The 13,688-nt window shown below is 40.1% G+C and overlaps 1 protein-coding gene across 8 annotated transcripts in view; it reads left to right on the forward strand.

The window, feature by feature from the left end:
- lrba (LPS-responsive vesicle trafficking, beach and anchor containing) overlaps window positions 1-13,688 on the forward strand; it is a 778,336-nt gene that overhangs the window by 76,724 nt on the left and 687,924 nt on the right. For all 8 annotated transcript variants that reach the window (XM_061923000.1, XM_061922999.1, XM_061922998.1 and 5 more), the window contains 3 exons: window positions 3,922-4,022; window positions 9,798-9,893; window positions 9,982-10,103. In XM_061923000.1, coding sequence (XP_061778984.1) covers window positions 3,922-4,022; window positions 9,798-9,893; window positions 9,982-10,103 — 319 coding nt within the window. The remainder of the gene's footprint in view (window positions 1-3,921; window positions 4,023-9,797; window positions 9,894-9,981; window positions 10,104-13,688) is intronic.

Genomic DNA, 13,688 nt, shown 5'->3' on the forward strand with positions numbered 1-13,688 from the left:
ATGTACTGTACTGTGCAATCTACTAATAAAAGTTCCAATCAATCAATCAAAAATGTGAAGGAAAAAATACCCTTTTTTTATTTCAACCGTACATCCCATCTAAAGCCTAAAGACTGACTGCACAGTTCCTGTTTTCACAATAAAAGTGCCGCTCCATCGCGCCTGCGCTTTCAAAGTAAGAGTCTCCGAAAGCCAGCGCAAACAAGCTAGCAAGCTACGGAGTTTGCCACCAATGTATTTCTTGTAAAGTGTATACAAACGAATATGGAAGCTGGACAAATAAGATGCCAAAAACCAACCACTTTCATATGGTATTGGACAGAAAGGAGGACTTTTTTTCTCTACTATTCGAAAATGTGGACGTTATCATCACTACTGTCTGATTCCAATCAATGCAAGTCATCAGAATCAGGTAATACACCAACTTATATTCTTGTCTTCATGAAAGAAAGGAATCTATATGTGTTAAACATGCATGTATATTCATTAAAACACCTTTAACATGTAAACAAAAACGGCAAAATAAATAAATATAAATTATATACTGTATATATCAATGTGTATATATATATATATATACATATATATATATATATATATATATATATATATATATATATATATATATATATATATATATATATGATATGTGTGTGTATGTTACTCATCAGTTACTCAGTACTTGAGTAGTTTTTTCACAACATACTTTTTACTTTTACTCCAGTAAATATTTGGGTGACTACTCCTTACTTTTACTTGAGTATTAAATCTCTAAAGTAACAGTACTCTTACTTGAGTACAAATTCTGGCTACTCTACCCACCTCTGCTCATCTGCAGATTACTAGAATTTATTTCCACCGTGTTCGCATCAGTGCCCTTTTGCCAGTTAGATCAGCGCGGGCCGACAGCAACTGTGCAGTCAACTGAGGGTGAAGCGATGACAATGTTTACTGAAGTGCAAATGTTCCCTACATTTGTGTTGTGCTGTCCTTCTAATGCACTTTTTCCATCATCAAAATGCCTGTGTTCGTTTCACTTGCCTGCTTGGTCAAAAAACATTATTTTTTATACTTGTTTGGTTTGTTTGAGAGATCGACCGATTTAAGTCAGAGGTGCCCATTACATCGATGGCGAGCTAAACATGCTTCACTACACATCGTAGGAGGATACAATAGCTCACCACTAACAGCAAGCTAGCGTGCCTGCATGTAAACAAATGCCATGAGTGGATCTACACCTGACATCCACTGTAATGATACCAATAGCGTATCTACTGGACGCTACTATGATTACATTGATATTTTTTACCTTTTTAAAAAATTCATATTATGTTTATAAACTCAGGAAGTACGTCCCTGGACACATGAGGACTTTGAATATGACCAATGTATGATCCTGTAACTACTTGGTATCGGATCCATACCTAAATTTGTAGAATCAGCCAAAACTGATTTAAAGTATCAAAGAAGAGAAGAATAAGTGATTATTACATTTGAACAGAAGTGTAGATAGAACATGTTAAAACAGAAAATAAGCAGATATTAACAGTAAATGAACAAGTAGATTAATAATTAGGGATGTCCGATAATGGCTTTTTGCCGATATCCGATATTCTGATATTGTCCAACTCTTAATTACCGATACCGATATCAACCGATACCGCTATATATACAGTCCAGTAACGTGCGGTGAGGTTGATGGCTGGTGAGGCACTGACTTCATCACAGTCAGATTTACAAACATATGAACCCTAAAGAGTATCTTATTCACCATTTGATTGGCAGCAGTTAACGGGTTATGTTTAAAAGCTCATACCAGCATTCTTCCCTGCTTAACACTCAGCATCAAGGGTTGGAATTGGGGGTTAAACCACCAAAAATTATTCCCGGGCGCGGCGCCGCTGCTGCCCACTGCTTCCCTCACCTCCCAGGGGGTGAAGAAGAGGATGGGTCAAATGCAGAGGACAAATTTCATCACACGTAGTGTGGGTGTGACAATCATTGGTACTTTAACTTAACTTTAACTTTACACATACAAACTGTAGCACACAAAAAAGCACATTTAATTAAAAAAAACGTATTATGGTCTTACCTTTACTTAGAAGTGCGGGAACAGTGGTGTTCGTGTTGGAGGAGTTGTGAATGAATGAAATATGAAATCCGTGCTGCAGTCTGCAGGTGTACCTAATGTTGTGTCCCTGCAGTCGTTCACGGCTCCTCCGGCGCGAGCATTGTTGTTTCTGCACTTTTTGGCTTCTTGTTAAGTGACTTTTTTTGGGTGGATTCGGTCTTGCACGTGGAGGGTTTGAGGGTGGACTTTGGTTGGTGTGGCGCTCCCGTCGGGGGGTGCAGTCTGCGGCGAAAGTGCCTTAACCGGCACCAGGAGGCGGGGTTACGCGAGCCTCACAGTGCGTCTTCGCAGCAGTTTTTATGATCGCTCAGCACAAGAAATACATACAGTTGTTGACAAAATACACTGCACATTATATACCTCAGCTAACTAAACTATGGAAATGTATAATATAATTCATATAGCAATACAGTCTCACTGCACAGCAGGCCAGCAGTTAGCCGAGTCCGCATTCCATGTTGAGGCACAACTGAGTGACGTGCCTCAACTGGCTGCTGATCACCGCACCGTCTCTTCTCAGTATTTGAGTGGCAAATGTGAAAATTCAGCGATTTTTGAATAAAAATAATCGAAAACTGGTGAAGTTAAATGGAAAATAACTTTATAGTATAATCACTGAATACATATAACAATTTAATTAATTTATTTTCTTTTTACATTTTTTTTCTTTCCATGATGGCCTCACCTGCCTCTAGTGACCGCACGTCACTGATACAGTCATGGAATTAACACATTATTATGCCTAATTTGGACAACCAGGTATGGTGAAGATAAGGTCCTTTTTTTAAAAATTAATAAAATAACATAAATAAATTAAAAACATTTTCTTGAGTAAAAAAGAAAGTAAAACAATATAAAAACTGTTACATAGAAACGAGCAATTAATGAAAATGAGTCAAATGAAGTGTTAAAGGTTAGTACTATTAGTGGAGCAGCAGCACGCACAATCATGTGTGCTTACGGACTGTATCCCTTGCAGACTGTATTGATATATATTGATATATAATGTAGGAACCACAATATTAATCACAGGAAGAAACAACCCTTTTGTGTGAATGAATGTGAATGAGTGTAAATGGGGGAGAAAGGTTTTTTGGGTTGGTGTACTAATTGTAAGTGTATCTTGTGTTTTTTATGTTAATTTAATTTTTTTTAAAAACGATACCAATAATTTAAAAAAAAACTATACCGATAATTTCAGATATTATATTTTAAATCATTTATCGGCCGATAATATTGGCAGGACATCTCTATTAATAATCAATTTTTACATCTTGTCCTTCATAATGTTGACAAAATAATAGGTGTATAAATGACACAATATGTTACTGCATATGTCAGCAGGCTAATTAGGAGTCTTTGTTTGTTTACTTACTACTAAAAGACAAGTTGTCTAGTATGTTCACTATTTTATTTAAGGACTAAATTGCAATAAGAAACATATGTTTCATGTACTTTAAGATTTTTTGTTAAAATAAAGCCAATATTGCCACTTTTTGTGGTCCCCTTTTATTTAGAAAAGTATCAAAATACATTTTGGTACTGGTACCGGTACCAAAATTTTGGTATCGGGACAACCCTACCTGATATACATGAAAATGCCAAATATCGACGCCGATAATCGGGCAATCTCTAGTTTGTTCATCAATTTTCTGGTTGCTTAGCAGGTAGAATACAAGGTATTACAGTATACACAGCTCTCACAAAGCTCACTCCTTTTGATAACTTCCTTGATTTACTCTCAGTCGAAATAACTATTTTCTTTTTTTTTCCCTGCTTGTGCCTTTCAGACCTGCTGGTGGACATGCTGGGCGTGCTGGCCAGCTACAGCATCACGGTCAAAGAGCTGAAGCTGTTCTTCAGCAAGCTTCAAGGAGAGAAAGGCCAGTGGGTGAGTCACGGGCATAACCGCCTTCCGTGATGTCGTCTTAGTTGTGGCGGACACATACGTGATGAATGTGCTGGCAGCACGTCAACTGCTGTTGCCCCACCGGGCCGATGCCCTTGTCACACTGATGAGCTGGGTCATGTTGGTCCAGAAGGATTCTCTGCAGCCATGTCTCCACATGAACTGCAGTGTTTCGTCATCAAACTGCCTCATCTCTTTTAACCAACTAATCTGCTCGAGCTGCATGATTTTGGCCAAAAATAAGATCCAGATTTATTTCCCTTTTAAAAACTCGATTTTCGACAACAGAGGGGTGGGGGTGGTAGATGTCATCATGTTGTTTCTAATGAAATGGAAAACTAAAGAGGCCAAAGAAACGGTACATATATTTAAACTAGACAAATATTTGTTATTCATTATTTGCGTCAACATTTAAATAAATAAATGATAAATGGGTTGTACCGTATTTTCCGCACCATAAGGCGTCCTGGGTTATAAGCCGCGCCTTCAATGAACGGCATATTTCAAAACTTTGTCCACCTATAAGCCGCCCCGTGTTGTAAGCCGCATCTAACTGCGCTAAAGGAATGTCAAAAAAACAGTCAGATAGGTCAGTCAAACTTTAATAATATATTAAAAACCAGCGTGATGTGGGCGCGCATGGAGTCGTATATCAACATGGACGGAGCTGCGTGAAAAAAGCCACCCGGCCTCTTCGCGTAAACTTACCTTAACCACTCGCTCATCTTTTCTTCATCCATCCATCCCTTCGAGTTAGCTTTTATGATGACGCCGGCTGGAAAGGTCTCTTTTGGCAAGGTCTTCCTTTTGAATATCACCATGGGTGGAAGTTTCTGGCCATTAGCATGGCAAGCTAGAACCACAGTGAAGGATGACTTCTCATTCCCTGTGGTGCGAATATTCACCGTACGTGCTCCCGTTGTATCCACAGTGCGGTTCACAGGAATATCAAAAGTCAGTGGAACCTCGTCCATGTTGATAATGTTCTCTGCCCGGATCTTTTTTTCAGCTATCTTGTTTTTACAATATGCACAGAAAGTAGCCAGCTTTTCTTGAAAGTCTTTAGGCAGTTGCTGTGAAATAGTAGTCCGTGTGCAGATGGAGAGATTGCGTCTTTTCATGAACCAGAAACCTGTCGCTTAGTAGGAGCCATTTTGTGGTCTTTACAGATGTAAACACACAAAGGAAATGAAACGTAATATCCGCGCGCTTCTTCATCTTCTACGCGGGCGGGTGGTTGCTTACAGTAGAAGAAGAAGCGCTTCCTGTTCTATGGGGGCGGGTGCTTACCTTGGCGGTTGCTTGCGTAGAAGAAGAAGCACTTCCTCTTCTACGGGGAAAAAAGATGGCGGCTGTTTACCGTAGTTGCGAGACCGAAACTTTATGAAAATGAATCTTAATATTAATCCATATATAAAGCGCACCGGGTTATAAGGCGCACTGTCAGCTTTTGAGTTAATTTGTGGTTTTTAGGTGCGGCTAATAGTGCGGAAAATACGGTACTTGTATAGCGCTTTTCTACCTTCAAGGTACTCAAAGCGCTTTGACACTACTTCCACATTTACCCATTCACACACACATTCACACACTGATGGAGGGAGCTGCCATGCAAGGCGCTAACCAGCACCCATCAGGAGCAAGGGTGAAGTGTCTTGCTCAGGACACAACGGACATGACGAGGTTGGTACTAGGTGGGGATTGAACCAGGGACCCTCGGGTTGCGCACGGCCACTCTGCCACTGCGCCACGCCGTCCCATTTCAGGCTTTTCTCATTACATTATGCTTTTTTGCTCTATTTTTTTCCTTCTATATACAGTACAGGCCAACATTTTGGACACACCTTCTCATTCAATGCGTTTTCTTTATTTTCATGACTATTTACATTGTAGATTGTCACATCAAAACTATGAATGAACTCATGTGGAGTTATGTACTTAAAGGGGAACATTATCACAATTTCAGAATTGTTAAAACCATTAAAAATCCGTTCCCAGTGGCTTATTTTATTTTTCGAAGTTTTTTTCCAAATTTTACCCATCACGCAATATCCCTAAAAAAAAAAGCTTCAAAGTGCCTGATTTTAACCATCGTTATATACACCCGTCCATTTTCCTGTGACGTCACATAGTGAAGCCAACACAAACAAACATGGCGCATAGAACAGCAAGCTATAGCGACATTAGCTCAGATTCAGACTCGGATTTCAGCGGCTTAAGCGATTCAACAGATTACGCATGTATTGAAACGGATGGTTGTAGTGTGGAGGCAGGTAGCGAAAACCAAATTGAAGAAGAAACTGAAGCTATTGAGCCATATCGGTTTGAACCGTATGCAAGCGAAACCGACGAAAACGACACGACAGCCAGCGACACGGGAGAAAGCGAGGACGAATTCGGCGATCGCCTTCTAACCAACGATTGGTATGTGTTTGTTTGGCATTAAAGGAAACTAACAACTATGAACTAGGTTTACAGCATATGAAATACATTTGGCAACAACATGCAGTTTGAGAGTGCAGACAGCCCAATTTTCATCAATTAATATATTCTGTAGACATACATCTGTCCAGTTTTGGAGTTGATGTCAGCAGGCCAGGGAAGCTAGGGTCGATATTCTTCTCTTGATCATCTTCAATGGCAAAAGGGACGGTGTGAGCCAAGACATCCAGGGGGTTTAGCTCGCTCGTCTGCGGGAACAAACTGCCGCCATTGCTTGCCGTGCTACCGAGGTCCTTTGTCCCTGAATTGCTCACACACTCTGGCAGATTCAATGGGGATCTGGCGGCAGATTTCTTTGACTTTATGGTTGGAAATGCATCTGCTTTGAGTGTCGCAGGATATCCACACATTCTTGCCATCTCTGTCGTAGCATAGCTTTCGTGGGTAAAGTGTGCGGAACAAACGTCCAATTTCTTGCCACTTTGGCATCTTTGGGCCACTGGTGCAACTTGAATCCGTCCCTGTTGGTGTTTTTACACCCTCCGACAACACACCGACGAGGCATGATGTCTCCAAGGTACGGAAAACAGTCGAAAAAACGGAAAATAACAGAGCTGATTTGACTCGGTGTTTGAGAAAATGGCGGATTGCTTCCCGATGTGACGTCATCGCTCCGAGAGCGAATAATAGAAAGGCGTTTAATTCGCCAAAATTCACCCATTTAGAGTTCGGAAATCGGTTAAAAAAAAAAAGGTCTTTTTTTCTGCAACATCAAGGTATATATTGACGCTTACATAGGTGTGGTGATAATGTTCCCCTACAAAAAAAAGGTGAAATAACTGAAAACATGTTTTATATTCTAGATCCTTAAAAATAGCCACCCTTTTCTCTGATTACTGCTTTGCACACTCTTGGCATTCTCTTCATGAGCTTCAAGAAGTAGTCACCTGAAATGGTTTTCACTTCACAGGTGTGCTCGAAGCTCATCCAGAGAATGCAAAGAGTGTGCAAAGCAGTAATCAGAGCAAATGGTGGCTATTTTGAACTAAAAGTGACGAAGCAGCCACTGTGTTTACCAGGTACTAACTAAAAGTAGCTCAGCAGCCATTGTATCTACTAACTAAAACTAGCTAAGCAGCCCCTGTATCTACTAACTAAAGTAACACAGTGGTAGACTAAACAGCCATTGTATCTACAAACCAACTAAGCAAACTCATTGCCAGCATTATCGACTGACTAAGCTCATTACTTGACTGACTGACTGACTGCTGTAGCTCCTAACCCAACAGACCATCCACTGTAGCTCCTAAACGTACAAACTATAACACTAACTAAGTGGTAAACTAAACAGCCAATGTGACTGACAGACTGACTAAATAATGGTCAGTTTAACTACCAGTCTTACATGCTCAACTAACATGTCCGTCTACCTAAATCATTACAAACATCTACCAACCTATGCGCATACCCAACAACCTAAACAACTACCAAATTCCTACAAACCTTGGTTATTAGATTACAGTACTAACACTACCTTCCCGACTGGAATCCAGGTCTGTTTGTGCCAACATGATTTCTTAATCACAGTTGAATAGTACAGATTCATGACCTTTGTAATACCACCAACATGCTACATCGTTGTGGTACAAACATGCAGACAAACATATGAAAATTTAAGGGTTTTTTTCTCCTTTCTCTTATAATTCAATTATATATCTAATTTATGTATTGTTACATTTGAAATGATGGTAATGTTGATAATACGAGTAAATTGAATTATTCATAATTAATATTGTTATTACTATTAAGCAACTATCCATTGTCAATACTGTTATTACTGTCTACTTCACTGGTGTCCTATTTGTATATATTGTATTACTGATGTACTTCTGTTGTTGTTGTCTCTGTTTTCTTATTAGGGCCCGCATGGCCCATTGTATAAGGACTCCCAAAGGGAGTCCTTATGCAATGGGACATAAGGACCTATTGAATTTGTAAGGTTTTATTATTATTATACCGGCCGCCTCTTTGAGCACTAATTTGACCCACTTAACATGCTTCAAAACTCACCATATTTGACCCACACATCAGGACCTGCGAAAATTGTCTTTTAATGAAAAAACCGAACCCCAAAACTCAAAATTGCGCTCTAGCGCCCCCTAGAAAAAAAAAAACCTAGACTGCCTGTAACTCCCACTAGGAAGGTTGGAGAGACATGAAATAAAAACCTCTATGTAGGTTTGACTTAGACCTGGTTTTCATAATTGTATATCATTGGGCAAAAATCAACAGGAAGTTGGCAATTCCCCCTTCAAGACAAAAAAGTACTAAAAACAGTCACTTTTGCCTTTTTGAGCTGTAATTTGACCCCCTTAACACGCTTCAAAACTCACCAAACTGAACGCACACATCAGGACTGCCAAAAATTGTGATCTAATAAAAAAAACCTAACCCCAAATTTAAAAATTGTGCTCTACCGCAATTTTTTAATAAAACGCAGAAAAAACTGCTCCTTGGAAGAAAAATTGACAAAACTGCCTGTAACTCCCACTGGGAAGGTCGGAGAGACATGAAACTAAATCCTCTCCGTAGGTCTCACTTAGACCTACATTTCATAAATTGACAACCCCCAGCAAAAATCAACAGGAAGTTTGCTATTCCCCCTTCAAAACAAAAATTTTGTAAAAACCGGTCACCTTTCTTCAAACATTATCTCCTCTGAGCGCGTTTGTTGTTTCGGCTTCAAACTAACACAGGAGAGAGATTAAACCCTTCTGATTAAAAGTTGACGAAAGAGTTGTGATACCTGCTCCGGTTTGGATTTTATGACCCTTCAAAGAACCTCTGCGCTGATGCTGCTGTTTTTTCAAGATGGCTGCTTAAAAGCAGGCAGCACCAGCGTGCCCACACAATGCAGACAAGGTAGGTACACTAAACAAAAGTATTGGGACAATTCGGACTAAAAGTAGACAAAAGTATTGGGACACTTATGACGAAAACTGAACAAAAGTAATGGGACACTTAGGACTAGCACCTGCCAAATATGCGGGCCCGACCAACGCTGCTTGTTTTTTCTACTTTCTATCCCTTCCTGATCTGAAACAATGAATACAATTAAACACACATGATGCAACAAGAGAATTATCCCACACTTCTCTTTTGTCTAGTAGATCTGTACAGCATCAAGATCAACAATATTATTTGGCCATCTTATTATATTTGGATAGGAGAGATTGGGGGGGAAAAAATGACGCATGTCAGTCGCCTATACTTTAAAATATGCTTGACAAGTTTGTTTTGTCACTTTTTGTCACTCAGCCTCGTCATGCAGTGAAGCTTCTGTCAGTGCTGAAGTACATGGCTCACAGGAATGGACCTGACTCCTTCTTCAGCTTCCCCGGGAAAAACGCTGCTGTAAGTTCACCTTTTTAAAAATGTCCAGAGCTGCAAACAAGATATTTCTGTTTACATACCGGATGCTCTTTTATTGTCTTCCTAACAGGCCATAGCTCTTCCACCTATTGCAAGGTGGCCTTACCAGAATGGCTTTACATTCCATACGTGGCTGCGCATGGACCCTCTCAACAACATCAATGTGGACAAAGACAAGCCTTACCTCTACTGGTTAGTAAAATATGACTAAAACATGTATTCTCTAAGTCAGGGGTGCTCATTACGTCGATCGCGATCTACCGGTCGATCTCGGAGGGTGTGTCAGTCGATCACCAGGCAGGCATTAAAAAAATAGTCCTAAAAATGAGCGATCGTAAATCTTCACTATGACGTCACTTTTGTCACTTGATTGACATTCACGGCACCCGAGGGTCTTCTGAGATGACGCTGGCTGCTGCCAGCTCATTAAAATTACCGACTGGAAGGCGAGAAACACTTTATTTCAACAGACTCTGGCGCCGTACCTGTCGTCAAAACTCCAAAGACCGACTGCACAGTTGCACAATAAAAGCTCTGCTTCATCCTGCCTGCGCTACCAAAATAAGAGTCTCAGAAAGCTGGCGTGCACAAGCTAGCAAGCTACGGAGTTTGCCGACAATGTATTTCTTGTAAAGTGTATACAAAGGAGTACGGAAGCTGGACAAATAAGATGCCAAAAACCAACCACTTTCATGTGGTATTGGACAGAAAGGAGGACTTTTTTTCTCCTCCATTCGAAAATGCGGACGTTATCATCACCACTGTCTGATTCCAATCAATGCAAGTCATCAGAATCAGGTAATACACCAATTTATATTCTTGTCTTCATGAAAGAAAGGAATCTATATGTGTTAAACATGCTTGTATTATCTTTAACCACCTTTAAGTTAACAATATTAACTATATGTGTTAAACATGCTTGTATTATCTTTAACCACCTTTAAGTTGTTAACAATATTAACTATATGTGTTAAACATGCTTGTTTTATCTTTAACCACCTTTAAGTTGTTAACAATATTAACTATTTGTGTTAAACATGCTTGTATTATTTTTAGCCACCTTTAACTTGTTAACAATATTAACTATATGTGTTAAACATGCTTGCATTATCTTTAAACACCTTTAACTTGTTAACAATATTAACTACCGTATTTTCCGCACCATAAGGCGCCCTGGGTTATAAGCCGCGCCTTCAATGAACGGCATATTTCAAAACTTTGTCCACCTATAAGCCGCCCCGTGTTATAAGCCGCATCTAACTGCGCTAAAGGGAATGTCAAAAAAACAGTCAGATAGGTCAGTCAAATTTTAATAATATATTAAAAACCAGCGTTCTAACAACTCTGTTCACTCCCAAAATGTACGGTAATGTGCAAATGTGCAATCAATAAGCATCAATAACTTAATGTTGCTCGAACGTTAATGTCACAACACACAAAATAAACATAACGCTCACTTTCTGAAGTCATTCTTCATTCATAAATCCCTCGAATTCTTCTCCTTCGGTGTCCGAATTAAAAAGTTGGGCGAATACGGGATCCAAAATGGCCGGCTCCGTCTCGTCGAAGTCATTGCCTTCCGGAAAGCTCGAACCACAGTTGTGACCGAAATATCCGCCCAGGCATTTACGATCCACTGGCAGATGTTGGCGTATGTCGTCCGGCGCTGTCTCCCTGTCTTAGTGAAGGTGTGTTCGCCTTCGGTCATCCATTGTTCCCACGCCGTTCGCAGTCGTGCTTTAAATGCCCTGTTGACACCAATATCGAGCGGTTGGAGTTCTTTGGTTAAATATTGCCTTAAGTTTAAATTCTGCGTTATACGCGTGTCGCTTAGTAGGAGCCATTTTGTGGTCTTTACAGATGTAAACACACAAATGAAATGAAACGCAATATCCGGGGGCTTCTTCTTCTATGGGGGCGGGTGGTTGCTTACAGTATAAGAAGAAGCGCTTCCTCTTCTATGGGGGCGGGTGCTTACCTTGGCGGTTGCTTACCATAGAAGAAGAAGCGCTTCCTCTTCTACGGGGAAAAAAGATGGCAGCTGTTTACCGTAGTTGCGAGACCGAAACTTTATGAAAATAAATATTTATATTAATCCATATATAAGGCGCACCGGGTTATAAGCCGCACTGTCAGCTTTTGAGTAAATTTGTGGTTTTTAGGTGCGGCTAATAGTGCGGAAAATACGGTATATGTATTAAACATACTTGTATTATCATTAAACACCTTTAATGTATTAACAATATTAACGATATGTGTTAAACATGCTTGCATTATCATTAAACACCTTTAACTTGTTAACAAAAACATATATTTCATAAATAAGTAAATATAAATGATATATATGAATGAGGTAGATCCCCACGACTTGATCAATTGAAAAGTAGCTCGCCTGCAGAAAAAGTGTGAGCACCCCTGCTCTAAGTCATGTATACACTGACTGTTTGCACCTACAGATAATCTAATAAAAGCATCAGCCATTAAAAAAAAAGATACATTTTATGTTGAGATTTGTGAGGTTCAATTATGATCATCCTTTTCATTCTTGTGAGATTTACAGTGAAACCTCAATCTATGAACCTAAACGGTTGCGAAAAAGGGTTTGGAAGTGGAAAACTTTGTATTGCTTGTATTCCGTCACGTGACTTCTTCCCGGAAGTGAAAAAACGGTGGTGGTCAACCAAGCCAAGATGGCTGCAAGCAGCACGCCATCTCTCAAAGTACGCCAGTGGCCGAGATCTTCCTGCGAAAAGCGGATACGAGCAAAAAAATTGAACAATGCAATGGAATAGAACCCGGTACTTTATCAAAAAAAGATTTGTCGAGTGATATCCAGGACTATCTGTCGGTGGAGTTCCCAGACATTTCAAGTTATCTTGCGCTCCAGACATCATTCTCCATGACAAAACTGATAACAAACTTTGAAAAGCATGGAGGCCTACAATTTCTTTCTGTGTGGCTGGGTCAAGGAAATTGGTGTCAAGACTCTCCCAGATAAATCATGCATCATTTTTGCTCGGGTAAGGTCGCATTTCATAATTTAACTTTGCATCTTGCCAGGACGTGTTTATGTAAACAAACTACAGTACAGCGACTAGCACCCGGCAGCTGACACCCGTGACTGCATATCTATTTAACAAACTAACAATTACTTAATCAACGTATTTGATTTTTGTCCTATGTACTCTGACAGATTTGTGTATGAAATAAACAAGAGGGGAGACCTAGAACCTTTCCTGACAAAGTATCAATTAATCAGTCAATCAAAGTTGACTTATATAGCCCTTAATCACAAATGTCTCAAAGGGCTGCACGAGCCACAACGACACCCTCAGCTCAGATCCCACATCAGGGCAAGAAAAAAAAAGAAAAAAAAGTAAGTACCGTATTTTCCGCACCATAAGGCGCCCTGGGTTATAAGCCGCGCCTTCAATGAACGGCATATTTCAAAACTTTGTCCACCTATAAGCCGCCCCGTGTTGTAAGCCGCATCTAACTGCGCTAAAGGAATGTAAAAAAAAACAGTCAGATAGGTCAGTCAAACTTTAATAATATATTAAAAACCAGCGTGATGTGGGCGCGCATGGAGTCGTATATCAACATGGACGGAGCTGCGTGAAAAAAGCCACCCGGCCTCTTCGCGTAAACTTACCTTAACCACTCGCTCATCTTTTCTTCATCCATCCATCCCTTCGAGTTAGCTTTTATGATGACGCCGGCTGGAAAGGTCTCTTTTGGCAAGGTCTTCCTTTTGAATATCACCATGGGTGGAAGTTT

Source organism: Nerophis lumbriciformis, linkage group LG27, assembly GCF_033978685.3.
Source record: "Nerophis lumbriciformis linkage group LG27, RoL_Nlum_v2.1, whole genome shotgun sequence".
Taxonomy (NCBI): domain Eukaryota; kingdom Metazoa; phylum Chordata; class Actinopteri; order Syngnathiformes; family Syngnathidae; genus Nerophis; species Nerophis lumbriciformis.